Source organism: Ranitomeya imitator, chromosome 8, assembly GCF_032444005.1.
Source record: "Ranitomeya imitator isolate aRanImi1 chromosome 8, aRanImi1.pri, whole genome shotgun sequence".
Classification (NCBI taxonomy): Eukaryota; Metazoa; Chordata; class Amphibia; order Anura; family Dendrobatidae; genus Ranitomeya; species Ranitomeya imitator.
In genome coordinates this window covers 119,807,248-119,834,903 of record NC_091289.1, presented here as the reverse complement: position 1 = coordinate 119,834,903, position 27,656 = coordinate 119,807,248, and the positions used below count along the sequence as shown (strand labels likewise).

Below are 27,656 nucleotides of genomic sequence, written 5' to 3'. Positions count from 1 at the left end.
ATTATCTTCATTTAATTTGTCTTAAATGAAAAAACACAAAAAGAATTGTCCTCAAGCCAAATTGGATATAATTTCACACCAAAACATAAAAAAGGGGGTGGACAAAAGTATTGGCACTGTTCGAAAAATCATGTGATGCTTCTCTAATTTGTGTAATTAACAGCACCTGTAACTTACCTGTGGCACCTAACTAAATCACACTTGCAGCCAGTTGACATGGATTAAAGTTGGCTCAACCTCTGTCCTATGTCCTAGTGTGTACCACATTGAGCATGGAGAAAAGAAAGAAGACCAAAGAACTGTCTGAGGACTTGAGAAACCAAATTGTGAGGAAGCATGAGCAATCTCAAGGCTACAAGTCCATCTCCAAAGACCTGAATGTTCCTGTGTCTACCGTGCACAGTGTCATCAAGAAGTTTAAAGCCCATGTCACTGTGGATAACCTCCCTACATGTGGACGGAAAAGAATAATTGACAAGAGATTTCAACGCAAGATTGTGCGGATGTTGGATAAAGAACCTCGACTAACATCCAATCAAGTTCAAGCTGCCCTGCAGTCCGAGGGTACAACAGTGTCAACCCGTACTATCCATCGGCATCTGAATAAAAAGGGACTGTATGGTAAGAGACCCAGGAAGACCCCACTTCTTACCCCGAGACATAAAAAAAAGCCTGGCTGGAGTTTGCCAAAACTTACCTGAAAAAGCCTAAAACGTTTTGGAAGAATGTTCTCTGGTCAGATGAGACAAAAGCAGAGCTTTTTGGGCAAAGGCATCAACATAAAGTTTACAGGAGAAAAAAAGAGGCATTCAAAGAAAAGAACACGGTCCCTACAGTCAAACATGGCGGAGGTTCCCTGATGTTTTGGGGTTGCTTTGCAGCCTCTGTCACTGGACTGCTTGACCGTGTGCATGGCATTATGAAGTCTGAAGACTACCAACAAATTTTGCAGCATAATGTAGGGCCCAGTGTAAGAAAGCTGGGTCTCCCTCAGAGGTCATGGGCCTTCCATCAGGACAATGACCCAAAGCACACTTCAAAAAGCACTAGAAAATGGTTTGAGAGAAAGCACTGGAGACTTCTAAGGTGGCCAGCAATTAGTCCAGACCTGAATCCCATAGAACACCTGTGGAGAGATCTAAAAATGGCAGTTTGGAGGAGGCACCCTTCAAATATCAGGGACCTGGAGCAGTTTGCCAAAGAAGAATGGTCTAAAATTCCAGCAGAGCATTGTAAGAAACTCATTGATGGTTACCGGAAGCGGTTGGTCGCAGTTATTTTGGCTAAAAGTTGTGCAACCAAGTATTAGGCTGAGGGTGCCAATACTTTTGTCTGGCCCATTTTTGGAGTTTTCTGTGAAATGATCAATGTTTTGCTTTTTGCTTCATTCTCTTTTATGTTTTTTCATTTAAGACAAATTAAATGAAGATAATAATACCAAATAATTTGTGTTTGCAATCATTTTCAGGAAGAAAATGAGTATTATCTGACAGAATTGCAGGGGTGTCAATACATTTGGCCATGACTGTATATACTACAGCTAATCAGACTTGCACTGACCTGTACTCAAAGCCCATCCATCTGCATTAAGTTGCAAATGTATCGGGTGCACGGACCTGCAGGAACTGGAGAAATTGATAAACAATAGTAGATGCAATAAACAATGATATTAGAAATAATTTGTGTGACTAAAAATATGAAGGGAAATCTGTATACTGTAAAACAATCATTTCATACAAAGAAAGTTAAAATGAAAAAAGCAAACAACACACATAATAGCAGCACCTATCCATAAACAAACTCACCTAATCACGATTTGCAGATCCTCATAATAAATAATCTGCAGCTTCACAAACTTTTTTTGGGGGGGTCAAGTAGACCTGAACAGTGCAATTAAGAAAAATTACTGTTTCTTTAGAATTAGGCTGGTTTCACATTGGCGTTTTTTGGGGTGCGTTTTTGCGGTAAAAAACGCAAAAAAACGCATGGTGAAAAAACGCATATAAACGCGTGTAAACGCGTGTAAACGCTGCGTTTTTTTGACGCATGCGTTTTTGCATGTGGTGAAAAAAACGCGGCGTTTTGACGCGTTTACATGCGTTTTTACATGCGTTTGCGTTTTTTAAACGCATGCTGAGAAATGTGTGACAGCTGCCAATCATCACAATAAAGTAAAAAACCCACTATAAACAGAAATAGTTAGGGTTAAGGGTAGGGGTAGGGATCATAACCCTAACCCTAAAGGGATCCTACCCCTAACCCTACCCCTACCCCTAACCCTAAGGGATCCTAACCCTAACCCTACACCTAACCCTACCCCTAACCCTAACCCTAATGGATCCTAACCCTAACCCTACCCCTAACCCTACCCCTAACCCTAACCCTAAGGGATTCTAACCCTAACCCTACCGCTAACCCTAACCCTAAGGGATCCTAACCCTAACCCTACCCCTAACCCTAATGGATCCTAACCCTAACCCTACCCCTAACCCTACCCCTAACCCTAACCCTAAGGGATTCTAACCCTACCCCTACCCATAACCCTAACCCTAAGGGATCCTAACCCTAACCCTACCCCTAACCCTAACCCTAACCCTACCCCTAACCCTAACGCTAAGTGATCCTAACCCTAACCCTACCCCTAACCCTACCCCTAACCCTAACCCTACCCCTAACCCTAACCCTAAGGGATCCTAACCCTAACCCTACCCCTAACCCTTACCCTACCCCTAACCCTAACCCTAAGGGATCCTAACCCTACCCCTTACCCTACCCCTAACCCTAACCCTACCCCTAACCCTAACCCTAACCATAAAGGGATTAGGGTTAGGGTTAGGGTTAGGATCCCTTAGGGTTAGGGGTAGGGTTAGGGTTAGGGGTAGGGTTAGGGGTAGGGTTAGGGTTAGGATCCCTTAGGGTTAGGGTTAGGGGTAGAGTTAGGGTTAGGATCCCTTAGGGTTAGGGGTAGGGTTAGGGTTAGGGGCAGGGTTAGGGGTAGGGTTAGGGTTAGGATCCCTTAGGGTTAGGGTTAGGGGTAGGGTTAGGGTTAGGATCCCTTAGGGTTAGGGTTAGGGGTAGGGTTAGGGTTAGGGTTAGGGGTAGGGTTAGGGGTAGGGTTAGGTTCCCTTTATCACCTTTATGTTGGGGGGTGGCATATCAGTGTGTTTTCTGGTTTTTTAATAAAAAAACGCATGCGTCCCCATTGACTCCAATGTATTTTTTGACCCCAAAAAAACGCATGAAAACGCATGCGTTTTTTTTGGGTCCAAAAAACGCTTCTAAAAATACTACAAGTAGCATTTCAGAAAATGAACGCATGCAGTAAAAAAACGCATGCGTCAAATAACGCGACCAAACGTGTACACAAAAAAAGCATGCGTTTTCAATGTTAAATATAGAAAAAAAAAACGCATGCGTTTTTTCGAAAAAAAAAAAACGCTGCAGACAAAAACGCAAGTGTGAAACCACCCTCAGACATTGGATCGCAGATATCAAAGTATCATTTTATTCAGCTTCCTATGACCTACATGACCATATAGATGGCTTTGGAGGGGTGATCCTACTGACAGATAAGCTTTAGATTTCCCAGTTAAATTTACTCTAATATTCATATTCCAATTTTGTCTCATCCGCTCATCATAAGCCCTAACTGCTGCAGCATGGCTCATTTCGAGTCTCCATACTCATTCCCTTATTGACTTTTATTATGAATTTGAAAATGCAGGATAGACAGAAAGTAATTTTTTTCACCAACTTTCATACACTATCACAGCAGGAAGTATCAAACAGGAACAGTAATGTTCATATTTTGCAAAACTGTTTTGTCAGCTATACTGCTGGAAGCAGAATGATGTCCTTGGGCCTTTTTATTCTCCTTAGCTCTGCTTTTGTAACTAGTCAAGGAATATCTTCTACACATGGCAGTAAAAAAGGTAAATCTCATTTTATTTATAAACCATATGAAAAGTTATACACAAAATTATCTGTTGCTGTTAGTGCATGATTTTGTATGTACTTGCAGAATTTAATCAATTTACTGTATGGCAATTGTAGAATATAAATATATTTAAAAAACTTTTTAACAAATTGATGAATGTTATTGGAGTAATTGATTTTCTGAACAATGTTTTTAATGGGTATCTTTTTGATAAAATAAGAGAAAATTATTTCAATTATTTATGAAAATATGATGAAAATAAAATACGGAGTATGGGCTTATTGAGTGATTTTTTTCATATGCAATAAATGGATCTATTTTCGTCAAGGTTTTAGATCAGAGTTTCATAGGTGTGTTAATTTTTATCATCAGAGTTTCATCTTTATTTACTGTACTAAAAGGTTTTCTCAAGCATGTTCTATAAAAAAACATCAAAATCATTCAGCACACAGAGTGCAGACATATGGATGGCATCTTAGTGTTGTCTAATTTTTCATGGACCCATAGATTTGCAGTGGTGAGTTTGATGCATGATTCGGATCAATGTCTGATTTGTCTCTTTGTTTTGGTGTGGACCATTCCATCCCAAAAATCACTGACATGTGAACACCTCCCAAGACTATTGTGGGCACAGGATTAATCTGTGAAAAACATGCATAAAACTTGTATGCGAAGAGCTGACATCTCAATAAGCCTAAGTAGGACTAAACCATGGGAAGGTTCTGTTAAAATTATGAATTTACTGGGTACTATTTTTATAAAAATGAAGCTAAATGTACATTTATGACACATCCACCTATACCATATTTGTATGATAAACATATCCGGGTGAAGTGTCACTTGATGCGCTGCTGATGAATCTGACGAATGAATAATATCCTTGAAAACTTTATTTTTAAGGTTTCAAATTCAACGCATTTCGAGGTCAATGCAGGACCTCTTCATCAGGACAAAAACCTAGGTTTTGTTCATGTGTTTTGTTCTCACATGGATCTGGTCAGTGCATGCAAGTTTAATGCATCCTCCTTAGTTGTCTTCATATTATCACCATTGGTTGAGATGATGGCTTACCATTGGCCCCACCCTCGTCCCCTGCAGTCAGTGCCCCCTCCCTACTCCCCCCCAGTCAGCGCCCATATAGGGTTAACCAGACTGCCTTACACCACGGCATAATGAGGTGTAAGGCAGTCCGTTAACGCTGCCATTAACCCCTTTCTGACATTGGACGTACTATCCCGTCGAGGTGGGGTGGGCCCCCATGACCACGGACGGGATAGTACGTCCAGCGCGATCGGCGGCGCTCACGGGGGGAGCGCGGCTGATCGTGGCCGGGTGTCAGCTGCCTATCGCAGCTGACATCCGGCACTATGTGCCAGGAGCGGTCACGGACCGCCCCCGGCACATTAACCCCTGGCACACCGCGATCAAAGATGATCGCGATGTGCCAGCGGTGCAGGGAAACATCGCGCAGGGAGGGGGCTCCCTGCGGGCTTCCCTGAGCCCCATGCAGCAACACGATGTGATCGCGTTGCTGCGAAGGTCTTACCTCCCTCCCTGCTCCAGGCCGGATCCAAGATGGCCGCGGATCCGAGTTCTGCAGGGAGGGAGGTGGCTTCACAGAGCCTGCTCAGAGCAGGCACTGTGAAGCAGCCTGCACTCCTATCAGATCGGTGATCTGACAGAGTGCTGTGCAAACTGTCAGATCATCGATCTGTGATGTCCCCCCTTGGGACAAAGTAAAAAAGTTAAAAAAATTTTTTCCAAATGTGTAAAAATAAATTAAAAAAAATATTCCTAAATAATGAAAAAAAAAAAATATTATTCCCATAAATACATTTCTTTATCTAAATAAATACAAAAAAACAATAAAAGTACATATATTTAGTATCGCCGCGTCCGTAACGGCCCGGCCTATAAAACTGGCCCACTAGTTAACCCCTTCAGTAAACACCATAAAAAAAAAAAAAAAAAACGAGGCAAAAAACAACGCTTTATTATCATACCGCCAAACAAAAAGTGGAATAACACGCGATCAAAAGGACAGACATAAATAACCATGGTACCGCTGAAAGCATCATCTTGTCCCGTAAAAAACGAGCCGCCATACACCATCATCAGCAAAAAAATAAAGAAGTTATAGTCCTGAGAATAAAGCGATGCCAAAATAATTATTTTTTCTATAATATAGTTTTTATCGTATAAAAGCGCGAAAACATAAAAAAATGATATAAATGAGGTGTCACTCACTGTAATCATACTGACCAGAAGAATAAAACTGCTTTATCAATTTTACCAAACGCGGAACGGTATGAACGCCTCCCCCAAAAGAAATTCATGAATAGCTGGTTTTTGGTCATTCTGTCTCACAAAAATCAGAATAAAAAGCGATCAAAAAATATCACATGCCCGAAAATGTTACCAATAAAAACGTCAACTCGTCCCGCAAAAAACAAGACCTCACATGACTCTGTGGACCAAAATATGGAAAAATTATAGCTCTCAAAATGTGGTAACGCAAAAAATATTTTTTGCAATAAAAAGCGTCTTTCAGTGTGTGACGGCTGCCAATCATAAAAATCCGCTTAAAAACCCACTATAAAAGTAAATCAAACCCCCCTTCATCACCCCCTTAGTTAGCGAAAAATAAAAAAAGTATTTATTTCCATTTTCCCATTAGGGCTAGGGCTAGGGCTAGGGTTAGGGCTAGGGTTAGGGTTAGGGTTAGGGCTAGGGTTAGGGCTAGGGTTAGGGCTAGGGTTAGGGCTAGGGCTAGGGTTAGGGTTAGGGTTAGGGTTAGGGCTAGGGCTAGGGTTAGGGCTAGGGTTAGGGCTAGGGCTACAGTTTGGGTTGGGGCTAAAGTTACAGTTAGGGTTTAGATTACATTTACAGTTTGGAATAGGGTTGGGATTAGGGTTAGGGGTGTGTCAGGGTTAGAGGTGTGGTTAGGGTTACCGTTGGAATTAGGGTTAGGGGAGTGTTTGGATTAGGGTTTCAGTTATAATTGGGGGGTTTCCACTGTTTAGGCACATCAGGGGCCCTCCAAAAGCGACATGGCGTCCGATCTCAATTCCATCCAATTCTGCGTTGAAAAAGTAAAACAGTGCTTCTTCCCTTCCGAGCTCGCCCGAGTGCCCAAACAGGGGTTTACCCCAACATATGGGGTATCAGCATACTCAGGACAAATAGGACAACAACGGTTTGGGTCCAATTTCTCCTGTTACCCTTGGGAAAATACAAAACTGGGGGCTAAAAAATAATTTTTGTGGGAAAAAAAGGATTTTTTATTTTTACGGCTCTGCGTTATAAACTGTAGTGAAACACTTGGGGGTTCAAAGTTCTCACAACACATCTAGATAAGTTCCCTGGGGGGTCTAGTTTCCAATAAGGGGTCACTTGTGGGGGGTTTCTACTGTTTAGGTACATTAGGGGTTCTGCAAACGCAATGTGACGCCTGCAGACCATTCCATCTAAGTCTGCATTCCAAATGGAGCTCCTTCCCTTCCGAGCCTTCCCATGCGCCCAAACGGTGGTTCCCCCCAACATATGGGGCATCAGCGTACTCAGGACAAATTGGACAACAACTTTTGAGGTCGAATTTCTCCTCTTACCCTCGGGAAAATACAAAACTGGGGGCTAAAAAATAATTTTGGGGGGAAAGATTTTTTTTTTTAATTTTCACGGCTCTGCGTTACAAACTGTAGTGAAACACTTGGGGGTTCAAAGCTCTCACAACACATCTAGATAAGTTCCTTAGGGGGTCTAGTTTCCAAAATGGTGTCACTTGTGGGGGTTTCTACTGGTTAGGTACATTAGGGGCTTTGCAAATGCAATGTGACACCTGCAGACCATTCTATCTAAGTCTGCATTCCAAATGGAGCTCCTTCCCTTCCGAGCCCTTCCATGCGCCAAAACAGTGGTTCCCCCCCACATATGGGGTATCAGCACACTCAGGACAAATTGGACAACAAATTTTGGGGTCTAGTTTCTCCTGTTACCCTCGGGAAAATACAAAACTGGGGGCTAAAAAATGATTTTTGTGGGAAAAAATTTTTGTTTTATTTTTACGGCTCTCCATTATAAACTTCTGTGAAGCCCTTGGTGGGTCAAAGTGCTCACGACACATCTAGATAAGTTCCTTAGGGGGTCTACTTTCCAAAATGGTGTCACTTGTGGGGGGTTTCTACTGTTTAGGTACATTAGGGGCTCTGCAAACGCAATGTGACACCTTCAGACCATTCCATCTAAGTCTGCATTCAAATGGCACTCCTTCCCTTCCGAGCCCTCCCATGCGCCCAAACAGTGGTTTCCCCCCACATATGGGGTATCAGCGCACTCAGGACAAATTGGACAACAAATTTTGGGGTCCAATTTCTCCTGTTACCCTCGGGAAAATACAAAACTGGGGGCTAAAAAATAATTTTTGTGGAAAAAAATTTTGTTTTATTTTTACGGCTCTCCATTATAAACTTCTGTGAAGCTCTTGGTGGGTCAAAGCGCTCACTACACATCTAGATAAGTTCCTTAGGGGGTCTACTTTCCAAAATGGTGTCACTTGTGAGGGGTTTCTACTATTTAGGTACATTAGGGGCTCTGCAAACGCAACATGGCGTCCCATCTCAATTCCTGTCAATTTTGCATTGAAAAGTCAAACGGCGCTCCTTCCCTTCCGAGCTCTCCCAACCGCCCAAACAGTGGTTTACCCCCACATATGGGGTATCAGCGTACTCAGGACAAATTGTACAACAATTTTTGGGGTCGAATTTCTTCTCTTACCCTTGGAAAATTAAAAAATTGGGGGCGAAAAGATAATTTTTGTGAAAAAATATGATTTTTTATTTTTACGGTTCTACATTATAAACTTCTGTGAAGCACTTGGTGGGTTAAAGAGCTCACCACACCTCTAGATAAGTTCCTTAGGGGGTCTACTTTCCAAAATGGTGTCACTTGTGGGGGGTTTCAATGTTTAGGCACATCAGGGGCTCTCCAAACGAAACATGGCGTCCCATCTCAATTCCAGTCAATTTGGCATTGAAATGTCAAATGGCGCTCCTTCGCTTCCGAGCTCTGCCATGCGCCCAAACAGTGGTTTTTCCCCACATGTGGGGTATTGGCGTACTCAGGACAAATTGTACAACAATGTTTGGGGTCCATTTTCTCCTGTTACCCTTGGTAAAATAAAACAAATTGGAGCTGAATTAAATTTTTTGTGAAAAAAAGTTAAATGTTCATTTTTATTTAAACATTCAAAAAATTCCTGTGAAGCACCAGAAGGGTTAATAAACTTCTTGAATGTGGTTTTGAGCACCTTGAGGGGTGTAGTTTTTAGAATGGTGTCACACTTGGGTATTTTCTATCATATAGACCCCTCAAAATGACTTCAAATGAGATGTGGTCCCTAAAAAAAATGGTGTTGTAGAAATGAGAAATTGCTGGTCAACTTTTCACCCTTATAACTCCCTAACAAAAAAAAATTTTGGTTCCAAAATTGTGCTGATGTAAAGTAGACATGTGGGAAATGTTACTTATTAAGTATTTTGTGTGACATATCTCTGTGATTTAATTGCATAAAAATTCAAAGTTGGAAAATTGCGAAATTTTCATAATTTTCGCCAAATTTCCGTTTTTTTCACAAATAAACGCAGGTACTATCAAAGAATTTTTACCATTGTCATGAAGTACAATATGTCACGAGAAAACAGTGTCAGATTCACTGGGATCCGTTGAAGCGTTCCAGAGTTATAACCTCATAAAGGGACAGTGGACAGAATTGTAAAAATTGGCCCGGTCATTAACGTGCAAACCACCCTCTGTGTGACCAACTTTTTACTATTGAAAAATAAAAAACATTATATGCTCAACCTCTGACTGCCCCCGGATCCAGCCCAGGCCTTTCCCGCTCCTCTTGCGCCGCTCTGGTCCCCAGAATGCATTGCGGCAATGACTGGAGATGATCACGTGTTATTGCCGCTTGGGACCGGTGCGGTGCGCGAGGAGTGGGAAAGGCCTGGGCTGGATCCGGGGGCCATCGGAGGGTGAGTATATAACTATTTTTTATTTTAATTATTTTTTTTAACAGGGATATGGTGCCCACATTGCTATATATTATGTGGGCTGTGTAATATACTACGTGGCTGTGTAATATACTGCATGGACTGCGCTATATACTGCGTGGGCTGCATTATATACTGCATCGGCTCTGCAATATACTGCTTTGGCTGTGCAATATACTACGTGGCTGTGCTATATACTACGTGGACTGTGCTATATACTATGTGGGCTGTGCTATATACTACGTTGACTATGCAATATACTACGTGGACTATGCAATATACTATGTGGCTGTGCAATATGCTACGTGGCTGTGCAATATACTTCGTGGCAGTGCAATATACTACTTGGCTGTGCTATATACTATGTGGGACTACGTGGGCTGCGTTATATACTGCATGGGCTGTGTTATATACTACGTCGCTGTGCTATATACTACGTCGACTGTGCAATATACTACGTGGCCTGTTTAATATATTACGTGGCTGTAATATACTGTGTGGGCTGTGCTATATACTGCGTGGGCTGTGTTATATACTGCGTCGGCTGTGCAATATACTATGTGGCTGTGCTATATACTACGTGGGCTGTGTAATATACTATGTGGCTGTGTAATATACTACGTGGGCTGTGCTATATACTTTGTGGCTGTGCAATATACTACGTGAGCTGTGCAATATACTATGTGGACTGTGCAATATACAGTTAGGGCCAGAAATATTTGGACAGTGACACAATTTTCGCGAGTTGGGCTCTGCATGCCACCACATTGGATTTGAAATGAAACCTCTACAACAGAATTCAAGTGCAGATTGTAACGTTTAATTTGAAGGGTTGAACAAAAATATTTGATAGAAAATGTAGGAATTGTACACATTTCTTTACAAACACTCCACATTTTAGGAGGTCAAAAGTAATTGGACAAATAAACATAACCCAAACAAAATATTTTTATTTTCAATATTTTGTTGCAAATCCTTTGGAGGCAATCACTGCCTTAAGTCTGGAACCCATGGACATCACCAAACGCTGGGTTTCCTCCTTCTTAATGCTTTGCCAGGCCTTTACATCCGCAGCCTTCAGGTCTTGCTTGTTTGTGGGTCTTTCCGTCTTAAGTCTGGATTTGAGCAAGTGAAATGCATGCTCAATTGGGTTTAGATCTGGAGATTGACTTGGCCATTGCAGAATGTTCCACTTTTTGGCACTCATGAACTCCTGGGTAGCTTTGGATGTATGCTTGGGGTCATTGTCCATCTGTACTATGAAGCGCCGTCCAATCAACTTTGCAGCATTTGGCTGAATCTGGGCTGAAAGTATATCCTGGTACACTTCAGAATTCATCCGGCTACTCTTGTCTGCTCTTATGTCATCAATAAACACAAGTGACCCAGTGCCATTGAAAGCCATGCATGCCCATGCCATCACGTTGCCTCCACCATGTTTTACAGAGGATGTGGTGTGCCTTGGATCATGTGCCGTTCCCTTTCTTCTCCAAACTTTTTTCTTCCCATCATTCTGGTACAGGTTGATCTTTGTCTCATCTGTCCATAGAATACTTTTCCAGAACTGAGCTGGCTTCTTGAGGTGTTTTTCTGCAAATTTAACTCTGGCCTGTCTATTTTTGGTATTGATGAATGGTTTGCATCTAGATGTGAACCCTTTGTATTTACTGTCATGGAGTCTTCTCTTTACTGTTGACTTAGAGACAGATACACCTACTTCACTGAGAGTGTTCTGGACTTCAGTTGATGTTGTGAACGGGTTCTTCTTCACCAAATTAAGTATGCGGCGATCATCCACCACTGTTGTCATCCGTGGACGCCCAGGCCTTTTTGAGTTCCCAAGCTCACCAGTCAATTCCTTTTTTCTCAGAATGTACCCAACTGTTGATTTTGCTACTCCAAGCATGTCTGCTATCTCTCTGATGGATTTTTTCTTTTTTTTCAGCCTCAGGATGTTCTGTGTTGTGAGTTCTGTTTTTGGGCTCCCTCTGGTGGTTACTGATGGTACTGGGTGACTTGTCTTTCCTGGGTTTCTGGGTTCCACCTGTTCCATCAGCATATGGGAGTTTCCTATTTAACCTGGCTTTGCTGGCATTTCCTCGCCGGTTATCAATGTATCCAGTGTGTCTTGTTACCTCTGCTCCCTGCTCCTAGAACCTTCTGGACAAGCTAAGTTTGGATTTTCCTGTTTTGTGTTTTGCTTAATTTGGTTTTTAGTCTAGCCTGCAGATATGTGATTCTCTGCTGCTGGTTGCTCTAGTGGGCTGAAATTGCTTTTCATGTACCATGAGTTGGCACATGAGTTCAAGTAATTTCAGGATGGTTTTTTGAAGGGTTTTTCGCTGACCGCGCAGTTCACTTTTGTATCCTCTGCTATCTAGCTTTAGCGGGCCTCATTTTGCTGAAACTGTTTTCATACTACGTATGTGCTTTCCTCTCATTTCACCGTCATTATATGTGGGGGGCTGCTATTTGCTGTGGGGTATTTCTCTGGAGGCAAGAGAGGTCTGTGTTTCTTCTGATAGGGGAAGTTAGATCTTCGGCTGGAGCGAGACGTCTAGGATCATCGTAGGCACGTTCCCCGGCTACTTTTATTTGTGTGTTAGGTTCAGGGTCGCGGTCAGCTCAGGTTCCATCGCCCTAGAGCTTGTTTGTATCTGTGCTTGTCCTTTTTGTGATCCCCTGCCATTGGGATCATGACAGTTCTGCTTCACCTCAATTGAGAGTTCCTTTGACCGCATGTTGTCTGCTCACAGCAACAGCTTCCAAATGCAAAACCACACACCTGGAATCCACCCCTGACCTTTTAACTACTTCATTGATTACAGGTTAACGAGGGAGACGCCTTCAGAGTTAATTGCAGCCCTTAGAGTCCATTGTCCAATTACTTTTGGTCCCTTGAAAAGAGGACGCTATGCATTACAGAGCTATGATTCCTAAACCCTTTCTCCGATTTGGATGTGGAAACTATCATATTGCAGCTGGGAGTGTGCACTTTCAGCCCATATTATATATATAATTGTATTTCTGAACATGTTTTTGTAAACAGCTAAAATAACAAAACTTGTGTCACTGTCCAAATATTTCTGGCCCTAACTGTACTACGTGGACTGTGCAATATACTATGTGGCTGTGCAATATACTAAATGGCTGTGCTACATACTACTTGGCTGTGCTATATACTGTGTGGGAATAAGTGGCTGTGTTATATGCTGCATGGGCTGTGTTATATACTACGTCGCTGTGCTATATACTATGTGGCTGTGTAATATACTGTGTGGGCTGTGCAATATACTATGTGGCTGTGCTATATACTATGTGGCGGTGCAATATACTACATGGCTGTGCAATATACTACGTGGCTGTGCTATATACTACGTTGCTGTGCAATATACTACGCGGGCTGTGCAATATACTATGTGGGCTGTGCATAATACTTTGTGGCTGTGCAATATACTATGTGGCTGTGCAACCTACTATGTGGGCTGTGCAATATACTACGTGGCTGTGCAATATACTACATGGACTGTGCAATATACTACGTGGGCTGTGCAATATACTACATGGGCTGTGCTACATACTACATGGCTGTGCAATATACTACGTGGGCTGTGTTATATACTACGTGGCTGTGTTATACACTACATGGGCTGTGTTATACACTACGTGGGCTGTGTTAAATACTGCATGGGCTGTTATATACTACATCGCTGTGCTATATACTATGTGGGCTGTGTAATATACTTCATGGCTGTGTAATATACTGCGTGGGCTGTGCAATATACTATGTGGCTGTGCTATATACTATGTGGGCTGTGCTGTATACTATGTGGGCTGTGCAATATACGACGTGGCTGTGCAATATACTTCGTAGCTGTGCAATATACTACATGGCTGTGCAATATATTATGTGGCTGGGCAACATACTACGTGGGCTGTGCAATATACTACGTGGGCTGTGCTACATACTACGTGGCTGTGCAATATACTATGTGGGCTGTATTATATACTATGTGGCTGTGTTATACACTATGTGGTCGGCGGCGAACAATCAGTGACAGGCACTCCGGCAGTGAATGGGCACGGGATTTGAACCACGCTTCGCTAATTGGTCGCGCCCGGCCAGCCGAATTCTGTGTATTCTTTGTATTTTTCTAAAACCTTCATAAATAAACTACATACATATTCTAGAATACCCGATGCGTTAGAATCGGGCCACAATCTAATCAATTTATAATCACCTAAGTCACCAACTCACTGCAGCTACATAGCCTGTTAGTTTTAGATGTCCTGTTGCAGATATCTTAAATTTATGTCTTGAGTCTCTTCCAAATCTCAAAGGACTCTCTTAACGGTATTCCATTTCTTTTGGCGTGATTTTTACACATATCTGCAGAGAATTCCAATTGTTGCTCTGATATCCGGTCGAGTCATAGTTGTTATATATAGAAGTGCCCCCACTGCCTGTCTGTATTTCTCATTGTTGTTAGGTAACAGTGTTGATCGAATAGCTTCGGATAAGCACTGTAGCACTATAGCGCTTACTGAATAGCTGCATCAGAAACCTGGATACCTGAAGGTGCTCCCGATAATCAGCTGTTTGGCGCTGCAGCTGCATGTGTGGCGGCTGTGTGACAGTCACAACACATGCATGGAGAGCCCAACAAACAGGTTCTCCATGCATGCATTGTGATTGTCACACAGCCGCAACACATGCAGCTGCCGCACCAAACAGCTGATTATCGGGAGCACCTTCAGGTATCCAGGTTCCCAAGGCAGCTATTTGGTAAGCACAATAGCTATTCAGATAAGTGCTTATCCGAAGCTATTCAACCAACACTATTAGGTAATAGATCATCTTTTCCTTCCAACTTTAAATAGGATGATTTCATTGGGCTTAATATATTTATGGCTTCTGATATTCCAAACAGATTCAGAATTGAGTTGATTTTTGCACTTTGGTTTAGAATAAAACTTCAATCTTCTCTTTGGACCTGGATTCCTAGATAATATGTCACATTTCCAAGGTCTTTAGTTTCAAAATGATGAATTTTAGTCATCTTTGCAATTTCAGGTTTCTTCTGGATGAACCATAATTATATCGTCCACATGTACGAGAATATACATCACTTTCTGTCTGTTTTTTTATGTAAAAACATAGATCTGCTTGACATCTTTTAAATGCTTTTTCCACTAAGGCTATGTTCATTTAGGTGTTACAAGGTCTTGCTGATTGCTGAAGACCATAGATAGATTTCTGTAGTTTGAAACTAAGATTCTCGTCACCCTCTTTGATATAAACCCTCAGGTTGAGTAATTGACAAGTTCTCTTCAATGTAACCATGTAAAAAGGTAGTTTTTATGTCCAAAAGTCTGACAAACATCTTTTGTACAGCTGTTATAGCCATTGGAGTCCTGAATGTGGTCTGCCTAGCAACTGAAGAAATTGTAGCATCATAAATTAATCTTCATATTTCTGAAAATATCCCATAGCAACTAATCTTGCTTTAAATCTGTGAACTTTGCCTTCAGAGTCATACTTCATCTTAAAAACCCATTTACATTTGATTGCTTCCTTGCCTTGTGGTGAATTTCCAAGTTTGAAGTTCATGAAAGAACTTAATTCCTCCTTAGCAGCATTAATCCACTTCAGTATTTCATGGACAGCTAGTTGTTGCATCTCATCCAATGACTGTGGCTCTGACTCAGGTAGTGATTTGATAAAGTAGGATAGATGCTTAGCTGGTATGTATTTGTTTGATCTCGTTGATCTCCTAACTTCAGATTCACCTGATTTTTTGTTATTTCTTCAGTGGTTGAAGAACCTAACCAAACTTCTATATCCTTTTCTTTTTATTTTGAAGTTATGACTGAGATTGTTGATTTAGCTGTAGTCAGGGCCGTATTTAGAGTTTCTGCTGCCCTAGGCACTCTTAGTGCTGCCTCCCCCATTGGTGAGTATGACACTATCCGCAGTGACTTTGGCAAGAATCGCTGTTGTGAAAGTCGCCTTTTGCAGCAGATCGGGCAGTTTTTCTGCATCTGCCACGTAACGGATCACTTACGGCAACATTGCGTTTGGTTTCATTCATTCCCTATGGGATTTGCGGTACTTGCTGTGATCTGGGAAATGCGGTACCATACCTCCCAACTTTTGAAGAAGGGAAAAATGTGTACAAATTTTAGGCCACGCCTCTGACCACACCTATTTCACAACTAATCACACCCATATCCAAGTCCCAACCACACCCATTTAGCACTGCTGATCACACTGTTATATATACAATAATTAAAACCAAAAAAATATGGCCACGCAGTGCTCCATACTGTATAATGGCTACTCAGTGCTCCACATACTGTATAATGGTCCTACATGATGCTCCATACTGTATAACAGCCACACATGATGCTCCATACTGTATAATGGCCGCACATGATGCTCAATACTGTATAATGGCCATACATGATGCTCCATACTGTATAATGGCCCCACATGATGCTCAATACTGTATAATGACCGCACATGATGCTCCATACTGTATAATGACCGCACATGATGCTCCATACTGTATAATGACCGCACATGATGCTCAATACTGTATAATGCATGTAAAGAAGCTGCGGAGACACCATCACGTGTTTCTCGACGCAAGCAGTGAATAGCCACGCCTTTCCCCGGGAAGGAACAACCACGGGAAGGGCAGCATCCTATGAAGGAAAGCCACCTATGCCAAGCATGGTATCCATCCACAGACAGCTGTTTCAGGGTTTTTGCCCCTCATCAGTGTGGAGTAGGAATCTGGCTATTAGGAGCAGTGCCTAGTAAAAAGGCTATAAAGGCACAGATGATTGGCCTCGGGGAGACCAAAACATCCAACACCGCGGAGACACCATCACGTGTTTCTCAACGCAGTGATTCCAGAACACTGCCCCCATCCCTTATGGGAAATATGCAGATGCATGTAAAGAAGCTGCGGAGGCCAATCATCTGTGCCTTTATGTGATGGTGTCTCCGCAGCTTCTTTACATGCATCTGCATATTTCCCATAAGGGATGGGGGCAGTGTTCTGAAATCACTGCGTTGAGAAACACGTGATGGTGTCTCCGCGGTGTTGGATGTTTTGGTCTCCCCGAGGCCAATCATCTGTGCCTTTATATACAATACTGTATAATGACCTCACATGATGCTCCATACTGTATAATGACCACACATGATGCTCCATACTGTATAATGACCTCACATGATGCTCCATACTGTGTAATGACCGCACATGATGCTCCATACTGTATAATGGCCATACATGATGCTCCATACTGTATAATGGCCATACATGGTGCTCCATACTTTATAATGGCCCCACATGATGCTCAATACTGTATAATGACCGCACATGATGCTCCATACTGTATAATAACCTCACATGATGCTCCATACTGTATAATGACCTCACATGATGCTCAATACTGTATAATGACCGCACATGATGCTCCATACTGTATAATGACCGCACATGATGCTCAATACTGTATAATGACCTCACATGATGCTCCATACTGTATAATGACCTCACATGATGCTCCATACTGTGTAATGACCGCACATGATGCTCCATACTGTATAATGGCCATACATGATGCTCCATACTATATAATGGCCATACATGATGCTCCATACTTTATAATGGCCCCACATGATGCTCAATACTGTATAATGACCGCACATGATGCTCCATACTGTATAATGACCTCACATGATGCTCCATACTGTATAATGACCGCACATGATGCTCCATACTGTATAATGACCTCACATGATGCTCCATACTGTATAATGACCTCACATGATGCTCAATACTGTATAATGACCACACATGATGCTCCATACTGTATAATGACCTCACATGATGCTCCATACTGTGTAATGACCGCACATGATGCTCCATACTGTATAATGGCCATACATGATGCTCCATACTGTATAATGGCCATACATGATGCTCCATACTGTATAATGGCCATACATGATGCTCCATACTTTATAATGGCCCCACATGATGCTCAATACTGTATAATGACCGCACATGATGCTCCATACTGTATAATGACCTCACATGATGCTCAATACTGTATAATGACCACACATGATGCTCCATACTGTATAATGACCGCACATGATGCTCCATACTGTATAATGACCGCACATGATGCTCAATACTGTATAATGCATGTAAAGAAGCTGCGGAGACACCATCACGTGTTTCTCGACGCAAGCAGTGAATAGCCACGCCTTTCCCCGGGAAGGAACAACCACGGGAAGGGCAGCATCCTATGAAGGAAAGCCACCTATGCCAAGCATGGTATCCATCCACAGACAGCTGTTTCAGGGTTTTTGCCCCTCATCAGTGTGGAGTAGGAATCTGGCTATTAGGAGCAGTGCCTAGTAAAAAGGCTATAAAGGCACAGATGATTGGCCTCGGGGAGACCAAAACATCCAACACCGCGGAGACACCATCACGTGTTTCTCAACGCAGTGATTCCAGAACACTGCCCCCATCCCTTATGGGAAATATGCAGATGCATGTAAAGAAGCTGCGGAGGCCAATCATCTGTGCCTTTATGTGATGGTGTCTCCGCAGCTTCTTTACATGCATCTGCATATTTCCCATAAGGGATGGGGGCAGTGTTCTGAAATCACTGCGTTGAGAAACACGTGATGGTGTCTCCGCGGTGTTGGATGTTTTGGTCTCCCCGAGGCCAATCATCTGTGCCTTTATATACAATACTGTATAATGACCTCACATGATGCTCCATACTGTATAATGACCACACATGATGCTCCATACTGTATAATGACCTCACATGATGCTCCATACTGTGTAATGACCGCACATGATGCTCCATACTGTATAATGGCCATACATGATGCTCCATACTGTATAATGGCCATACATGGTGCTCCATACTTTATAATGGCCCCACATGATGCTCAATACTGTATAATGACCGCACATGATGCTCCATACTGTATAATAACCTCACATGATGCTCCATACTGTATAATGACCTCACATGATGCTCAATACTGTATAATGACCGCACATGATGCTCCATACTGTATAATGACCGCACATGATGCTCAATACTGTATAATGACCTCACATGATGCTCCATACTGTATAATGACCTCACATGATGCTCCATACTGTGTAATGACCGCACATGATGCTCCATACTGTATAATGGCCATACATGATGCTCCATACTATATAATGGCCATACATGATGCTCCATACTTTATAATGGCCCCACATGATGCTCAATACTGTATAATGACCGCACATGATGCTCCATACTGTATAATGACCTCACATGATGCTCCATACTGTATAATGACCGCACATGATGCTCCATACTGTATAATGACCTCACATGATGCTCCATACTGTATAATGACCTCACATGATGCTCAATACTGTATAATGACCACACATGATGCTCCATACTGTATAATGACCTCACATGATGCTCCATACTGTGTAATGACCGCACATGATGCTCCATACTGTATAATGGCCATACATGATGCTCCATACTGTATAATGGCCATACATGATGCTCCATACTGTATAATGGCCATACATGATGCTCCATACTTTATAATGGCCCCACATGATGCTCAATACTGTATAATGACCGCACATGATGCTCCATACTGTATAATGACCTCACATGATGCTCAATACTGTATAATGACCACACATGATGCTCCATACTGTATAATGACCGCACATGATGCTCCATACTGTATAATGACCTCACATGATGCTCAATACTGTATAATGACCACACATGATGCTCCATACTGTATAATGACCTCACATGATGCTCCATACTGTGTAATGACCGCACATGATGCTCCATACTGTATAATGGCCATACATGATGCTCCATACTGTATAATGGCCATACATGATGCTCCATACTGTATAATTGCCATACATGATGCTCCATACTTTATAATGGCCCCACATGATGCTCAATACTGTATAATGACCGCACATGATGCTCCATACTGTATAATGACCTCACATGATGCTCAATACTGTATAATGACCACACATGATGCTCCATACTGTATAATGACCGCACATGATGCTCCATACTGTATAATGACCGCACATGATGCTCAATACTGTATAATGACCTCACATGATGCTTCATACTGTATAATGACCGCACGTGATGCTCAATACTGTATAATGACCGCACATGATGCTCAATACTGTATAATGACCTCACATGATTCTCCATACTATATAATGGCCACACATGATGCTCCATACTTTATAATGGCCCCACATGATGCTCCATATTGTATAATGGCCATGGCTCATATCCCCCCCTCCTCCTGTATGCATGGCTTAAAATTCCCCCCCCCGTATGCATGGCTGATGGCTCATAATTCCCCCCCCTCTATGCATGGCTGATGGCTCATAATTCCCCCCCCTGTATGCATGGTTGATGGCTCATAATTCCCCCCCCCTGTATGCATGGCTGATGGCTCATAATTCCCCCCCTGTATGCATGGCTGATGGCTCATAATTCCCCCCCTGTATGCATGGCTGATGGCTCTTAATTCCTCCCCTGTATGCATGGCTGATGGCTCATAATTCCCCCCCCTGTATGCATGGCTGATGGCTCATAATCCCCCCCCCTGTATGCATGGCTGATGGCTCATAATCCCCCCCCCTGTATGCATGGCTGATGGCTCATAATCCCCCCCTGTATGCATGGCAGATGGCTCATGATTCCCCCCCTCCCTCCCTATGCATGGCTGATGGCTCATAATTATCCCCCCTCCCTCCCTATGCATGGCTGATGGCTCATAATCCCCCCCTCCCTATGCATGGCTGATGGCTCATAATTCCCCCCCTCCCTCCCTCCCTATGCATGGCTGATGGCTCATAATCCCCCCCCTCCCTCCCTATGCATGGCTGATGGCTCATAATTCCCCCCCTCCCTATGCATGACTGATGGCTCATAATTCCCCCCTCCCTCCCTATGCATGGCTGATGGCTCATAATTCCCCCCTCCCTCCCTATGCATGGCTGATGGCTCATAATTCCCCCCCTCCCTCCCTATGCATGGCTGATGGCTCATAATTCCCTCCCCTCCCTCCCTATGCATGGCTGATGGCTCATAATCCCCCCCCTCCCTATGCATGGCTGATGGCTCATAATTCCCCCCCTCCCTCCCTATGCATGGCTGATGGATCATAATTCCCCCCCTCCCTCACTATGCATGGCTGATGGGTCATAATTCCCTCACCTCCCTCCCTGTGCATGGCTGATGGCTCATAATTCCCCTCCTCCCTCCCTATGCATGGCTGATGGCTCATAATTCCCCCCCCTGTATGCATGGCTGATGGCTCATAATTCCCCCCCCCCCCTGTATGCATGGCTGATGGCTCATAATCCCCCCCCTGTGTGCATGGCTGATGGCTCATAATTCCCCCCCCTCCCTATGCATGGCTGATGGCTCATAATTCCCCCCCCTCCCTATGCATGGCTGATGGCTCATAATTCCCCCCCTCCCTCCCTCCCTATGCATGGCTGATGGCTCATAATTCCCCCCACCTCCCTATGCATGGCTGATGGCTCATAATTCCCACCCTCCCTCCCTATGCATGGCTGATGGCTCATAATTCCCCCCCTCCCTCCCTATGCATGGCTGATGGCTCATAATTCCCCCCCCCTCCCTCCCTATGCATGGCTGATGGCTCATAATTCCCCCCCCCCTCCCTATGCATGGCTGATGGCTCATAATTCCCCCCCTTCCTATGCATGGCTGATGGCTCATAATTCCCCCCCTCCCTCCCTCCCTATGCATGGCTGATGGCTCATAATTCCCCCCCCTCCCTCCCTATGCATGGCTGATGGCTCATAATTCCCCCCCCCCTCCCTCCCTCCCTATGCATGGCTGATGGCTCATAATTCCCCCCTCCCTCCCTATGCATGGCTGATGGCTCATAATTCCCCCCCCTCCCTCCCTCCCTATGCATGGCTGATGGCTCATAATTCCCCCCCCCTCCCTCCCTATGCATGGCTGATGGCTCATAATTCCCCCCCTCCCTCCCTATGCATGGCTGATGGCTCATAATTCCCCCCTCCCTCCCTATGCATGGCTGATGGCTCATAATTCCCCCCCTCCCTCCCTATGCATGGCTGATGGCTCATAATTCCCCCCCCCTCCCTCCCTATGCATGGCTGATGGCTCATAATTCCCCCCCTCCCTCCCTATGCATGGCTGATGGCTCATAATTCCCCCCCTCCCTATGCATGGCTGATGGCTCATAATTCCCCCCCCTCCCTCCCTCCCTATGCATGGCTGATGGCTCATAATTCCCCCCCTCCCTCCCTATGCATGGCTGATGGCTCATAATTCCCCCCTCCCTATCCCTCCCTCTGCATGGCTCATCTCTCCACCCCCTCCCCCGCTCCTTCACCCGGGCCATCTTGCATGGCGTGGGTGGCTTACCATCCTCCCCCCGCCCCCCGTCCCTCATACTCACCTGTCAGCTGCCTGTCCAACACGCCGCGCCGACATCCCTCCGGCTCCGGCTCTGTCCCGTCGCAGCGCCTTCTTCCTGAGTGAGCGGTCATGTGGTACCGCTAATTAAGGTCATGAATATGCGCATATTCATGACCTTAATTAGCGGTACCACCAGACCGCTCACTCAGGACGCACTACAGACGCTGAGACCAGGCATCGCTGGAGCAGGTGAGTATCGTCTTCAAGGAGGGTGGACTCAGAGGCGGGGGGACTCGGAGACTTGGTGGTGGGTGGACTTGGAGGTGGGGGGACTCGGAGGTGGGGGGGATATCGGAGGCGGGGGGCGGGGCCGTCGGTCGCGTTTTTGACCCGGGACTTATTAAAAAAAACAAAACAAAAACAAAAACAACAAAAAAAATACCTTGCTCAGGTGCCGCCCCCTGCAATGTCGCCACCCTAGGCACGTGCCCTCGCATGCCTAGTGGCAAATACGGCCCTGGCTGTAGTACCAGTATGATGTCATGAAACTTGAGCGATGCAAAGTTCTCAGCAATTATTACATCTCTGCTTATGGTGACCTTGTTCATTTATGGGTGCAGGATTCTATGTCCTTTCTGTGTTTCACTGTAACCTACCAGGATACCCTTTTTGCATGAGATTCCCACTTGATATGTTTTTTGCGGGAACATATACAAATACTTTTCTTCTGAATATTCTTGTATTGTAGTCCAGGCTTCTTGCTGTTCCATTGCTCAAATGAAGTTTTATCAGTAGCTTTACCTGGTAGTCTGTTTTGAAAATGGCAAACTGTCTTGATTGTTTCATCCATAAAATGTTGTTGGCAAATCTGTGTCAAATGGCATACTTCTTCCACTTTCACAAATTATCCAGCTCCTTCTTTCCATTACACCATTTAATTCAGGGTGGTATGATACAGTGGTAACATAGTAACATTGTTAGCAAGGCCGAAAAAATACATTTGTCCATCCAGATCAGCCTATATTCCGTCAGAATAAATCCCCAGATCTACGTCCTTCTACAGAACTTAGTAACTGTAAGATACTATATTGTTATGCTCCAGAAAGACATCCAGGCCTCTCTTGAACTGAGTTCGCCATCACCACCTCCTCAGGCAAGGAATTCCAGATTCTCACTGCCCTAACAGTAAAGAATCCTCTTTTAGGTTGGTGGAAAAACCTTCTCTCCTCCAGACGCAGAGAATGCCCCCTTGTGCCCGTCTCTTTCCTTGGTATAAACAGATCCTCGGAGAGATATTTGTATTGTCCCCTTATATACTTATACATGGTTATTGGATTGCCCCTCAGTTGTCTTTTTTCTAGACTAAATGATCCTAATTTTGTTAATCTCTCTGGGTATTGTAGTTCCCCCATCCCCCTTATTAATTTTGTTGCCCTCCTTTGTACTCGCTCTAGTTCGATTATATCCTTCCTGAGCACCGGTGCTCAAAACTGTACACAGTACTCCATGTGCGGTCTAACCAGGGATTTTTACAGAGTCCGTGTAATGCTCTGATCATGTGTATCCAGACCTCTTTTAATGCACCCCATGATCCTGTTTGCCTTGGCAGCCGCCACCTGGTACTGGTTGCTCCAGGTAAGTTTATCAGTAACTAGGATCCCCAAGTCCTTCTCCATGTCAGATTTACCCAGTGGTTTCCCATTCAGTGTGTAATGGTGATATTGATGATTCTTTCTTCCCATGTGCATAACCTTACATTTATCATTGTTAAACAGTATCTGTCACCTCTCAGGCCCAAGTTTCCAACTTATACAGATCCATATGTAGTAGAATACTATCTTCTCTTGCATTGACTGCTTTATATAGTTTTGTATCATCTGCAAATATCGATATTTACCCAGATCATTAATAAATATGTTGAAGAGAATAGGTCCCAACACCGACCCCACTGGTCACAGCAACCCAGTTAGAGAATATACATTTTGTAACCACCCTCTGCTTTCTATCACTAAGCCAGTTACTTACCCATTTACACACATTTTCCCCCAGACCCAGCATTCAACCTCTTATGTGGCACGGTATCAAATGCTTTGGAAAATTCAAGATATAACACGTCCAGTGACTCACCTTGGTCCAGACTATAGCTTAGCACTTCATAAAAACTGATTGGTTTGACAAGAGCGAATACTCATAAACCCATGCTGATATGGAGTTAAACAGTTATTCTCATTGATATAATCCAGAATAACATCCCTCAGAAACCTTTAAATTTTTTTACCAACAATAGAGGTGGTCTGAAACATTATTCCATTTGACATTGACCTAACTTTCTAATTGCTTCAATTCTTATTTGAGGGATTTTCAGGCATTATTCCTTGGAAATTCTTGCAGTTCTGTGAGATTTCTGAGTATACAATAAACTTGGCACTCAAAACGGTAGTAAGGTGAAGTTAATCAGCTTTATTGCAAGACCTTCTTCAGAACAATTTCCAATTTATCTGGTTAAGCTGGTTACAACGTGTGGAAGGAAAAATCACCTTCTTACGCGAAACTGTGGAGTAATGCAGGGTGAGGAGCTCAGATATGCGTGGCACCGGATCGTAAGAAGGTGATTTTTCCTTCCACACGTTGTAACCAGCTTAACCAGATAAATTGGAAATTGTTCTGAAGAAGGTCCGGTGGGACCGAAAACGTTTAACTGTCGAAACTGTATCTGGGACTTGCAATAAAGCTGATTAACTTCACCTTGCTACCGTTTTGAGTGCCAAGTTTATTGTATACATTGACTGACGGGTTGGAGACCCTACTTGAGCACCATCTCTCACCAACTAGCAGAGTGCCGTGTTTTGTTTATTATTCTGTGAGATTTCTGAGTCGTCTTGCATGCACGGCTTTTTTGTGGTCAAGCCACAGATTTTCAATGATGTTCAGATCAGGGGATTGTGGGTGATTGTAACATTTTCAGCTTGAGCCTTTTGAGGTAGTCTATTGATGTGTTTAGAATCATTATCCATAGAAGCAATCCTCTTTTCAAGTTCAGCTTAATTTACAGATGGTGTTATGTTTACATCAAGAGTTTGTTGAAATTTCATTGAACCTATTCATCCTTCTACCCGTAAAATGCTCTCCATGCCATTGGCTGCAACACAACCTCAAAGAATGATTGATCCACCTCCTTGCTTAATGGTTAGCGAGGTGTTCTTTTCCATAAATTGTGCCTTTTTTTCTCCACACATACCTTTGTTCATTGTGGCCAAATAGTTCTATTTTAACCTCATCAGCCACAGGACTTGTTGACAAAATACATAAGGCTTGTTTAGATGTTCTTTTGCATACTTCTGACAGTGAATTTTGTTGTGAGGATGAAGGAAAGGTTTTCTTCTGATGACTTTTCCATCAAGGCCATATTTGTGCAGGTTTCTCTGTCTGTCTCTGCAGTTAAGCGAAGGCTCTGATTTGTTGCTCTAGCAATCGTACAGCAGTTCCCACTGAAAATTTGCTTGGCCTTCCAGATCTTACCTTGACCTCCACTGTTCCTGTTAACTGACATATCTTAATTATATTTCAAATTGAAGAAAGGGCAACTTGAAAATACATTGCCATCTTCTGATAGCCTTCTCCTGCTTTGTGGACCTCCACCATTTTCATTTTCAGAGTACTAAGCAACTTCTTAGAAAAACCCATGACTGCTGCTTTTTTGGCACAAGGTTAGAGGAGGCTGAGTTATTATAAAGCTGGGAAATTTGCTTCACCTGGCCTTTCCTAGCGATGATAGTGAACATGCTATAACCCTATCATGTCCGTAATGTGTTTTTTAGCAAACTCTATGCAGGCTTTCATATGTATGTCTTGGACTGAGGAGAGGCTTCCGTCGGGCCACTCTGCCATAAAGGCCCGACTAGTGGAGGGCTGCAGTGATAATTGACTTTGTGGAACTTTTTCTCATCTACCTACTACATCTCTGGAGCTCAGCCACAGTGATCTTGGGGTTCTTCTTTACCTCTCTCACCAAGGCTCTTCTCCCACGATTGCTCAGTTTGGCTGGACAGCCAGGTCTAGGAAGATTTCTGATGATATCAAATTTCTTCCATTTAAGGATTATGGAGGTCACTGTGCTCTTTAGGAACCTTGAGTACTGCAGAAATTCTTTTGTAACCTTGGCCAGATGTGTGCCTTGCCACAATTCTGTCTCTGAGCTCCTTGGCCAGTTCCTTTGACCTCTGTTGTGAATTCTGTGGCAGAGCTCCCTCCTGTGGTCACAAGTGGTACTTCGGCTGGTTCTCTCTGTGAGCTTCCGTTGGTGGAGGAAAGTGGGACTGCGGCTTCTGAGTTTCCTTCCTCAGGTGATGTGGTGAAGTCGTTGGGTGCTGCTCTATTTAACTCCACCTGGTGCTTTGATCCTGGCCTCCAGTCAATGTTCTAGTATTGGACCTGTTTCCTCCTGGATCGTTCCTGTGGCCTGCTGCTCTGCATAGCTAAGTTACTCTTTGCTATTTGTTTGCTGTTTTTTTCTGTCCAGCTTGTCAATTTGTTTTTTACTGCTTGCTGGAAGCTCTGGGACGCAGAGGGTGTACCTCCGTGCCGTTAGTTCGGTACGGAGGGTCTTTTTGCCCCCTTTGCGTGGTTTTTGTAGGGTTTTGTGTTGACCGCAAAGTTACCTTTCCTATCCTCGCTCTGTTCAGAAAGTTGGGCCTCACTTTGCTAAATCTATTTCATCTCTACGTTTGTCTTTTCATCTTTACTCACAGTCATTATATGTGGGGGCTACCTTTTCCTTTGGGGTATTTCTCTGAGGCAAGGTAGGCTTATTTTCTATCTTCAGGCTAGCTAGTTTCTCAGGCCGTGCCGAGTTGCATAGGGAGCGTTAGGCGCAATCCACGGCTGCCTTTAGTGTGGTTGGAGAGGATTAGGGATTGCGGTCAACAGAGTTCCCATGTCTCAGAGCTCGTTCTTGTTTTTTGGGTTATTGCCAGGTCACTGTATGTGCGCTGACCTCTATGTCCATTGTGGTACTGAATTACCTTTCATAACAGTACTGGAGGCCGTAAGTACTAATGATTCTCAATAGAGGGAAAAAAGAAGTTCTGAGACCATTTTTTTTTCTTTGCACTGTGTTTTGCCTTTTTTTTCCCCTAGAC

General features: G+C 43.6%; 1 protein-coding gene across 4 annotated transcripts in view; it reads left to right on the top strand.

Annotated features, from left to right (window-relative positions):
• The window catches only part of LOC138647927 (coagulation factor XIII B chain-like), a 272,055-nt gene that overhangs the window by 85,522 nt on the left and 158,877 nt on the right, over window positions 1–27,656 (top strand). For 3 of the 4 annotated variants that reach the window (XM_069737296.1, XM_069737299.1, XM_069737298.1), the window contains exon 1: window positions 3,824–3,932. The exons of the other annotated variant lie outside the window; for it this stretch is intronic. In XM_069737296.1, coding sequence (XP_069593397.1) covers window positions 3,848–3,932 — 85 coding nt within the window. In that variant the 5' untranslated portion in view covers window positions 3,824–3,847. Of the gene's footprint in view, window positions 1–3,823; window positions 3,933–27,656 lie in introns of those variants that run through there. 4 annotated transcript variants of the gene reach the window in all.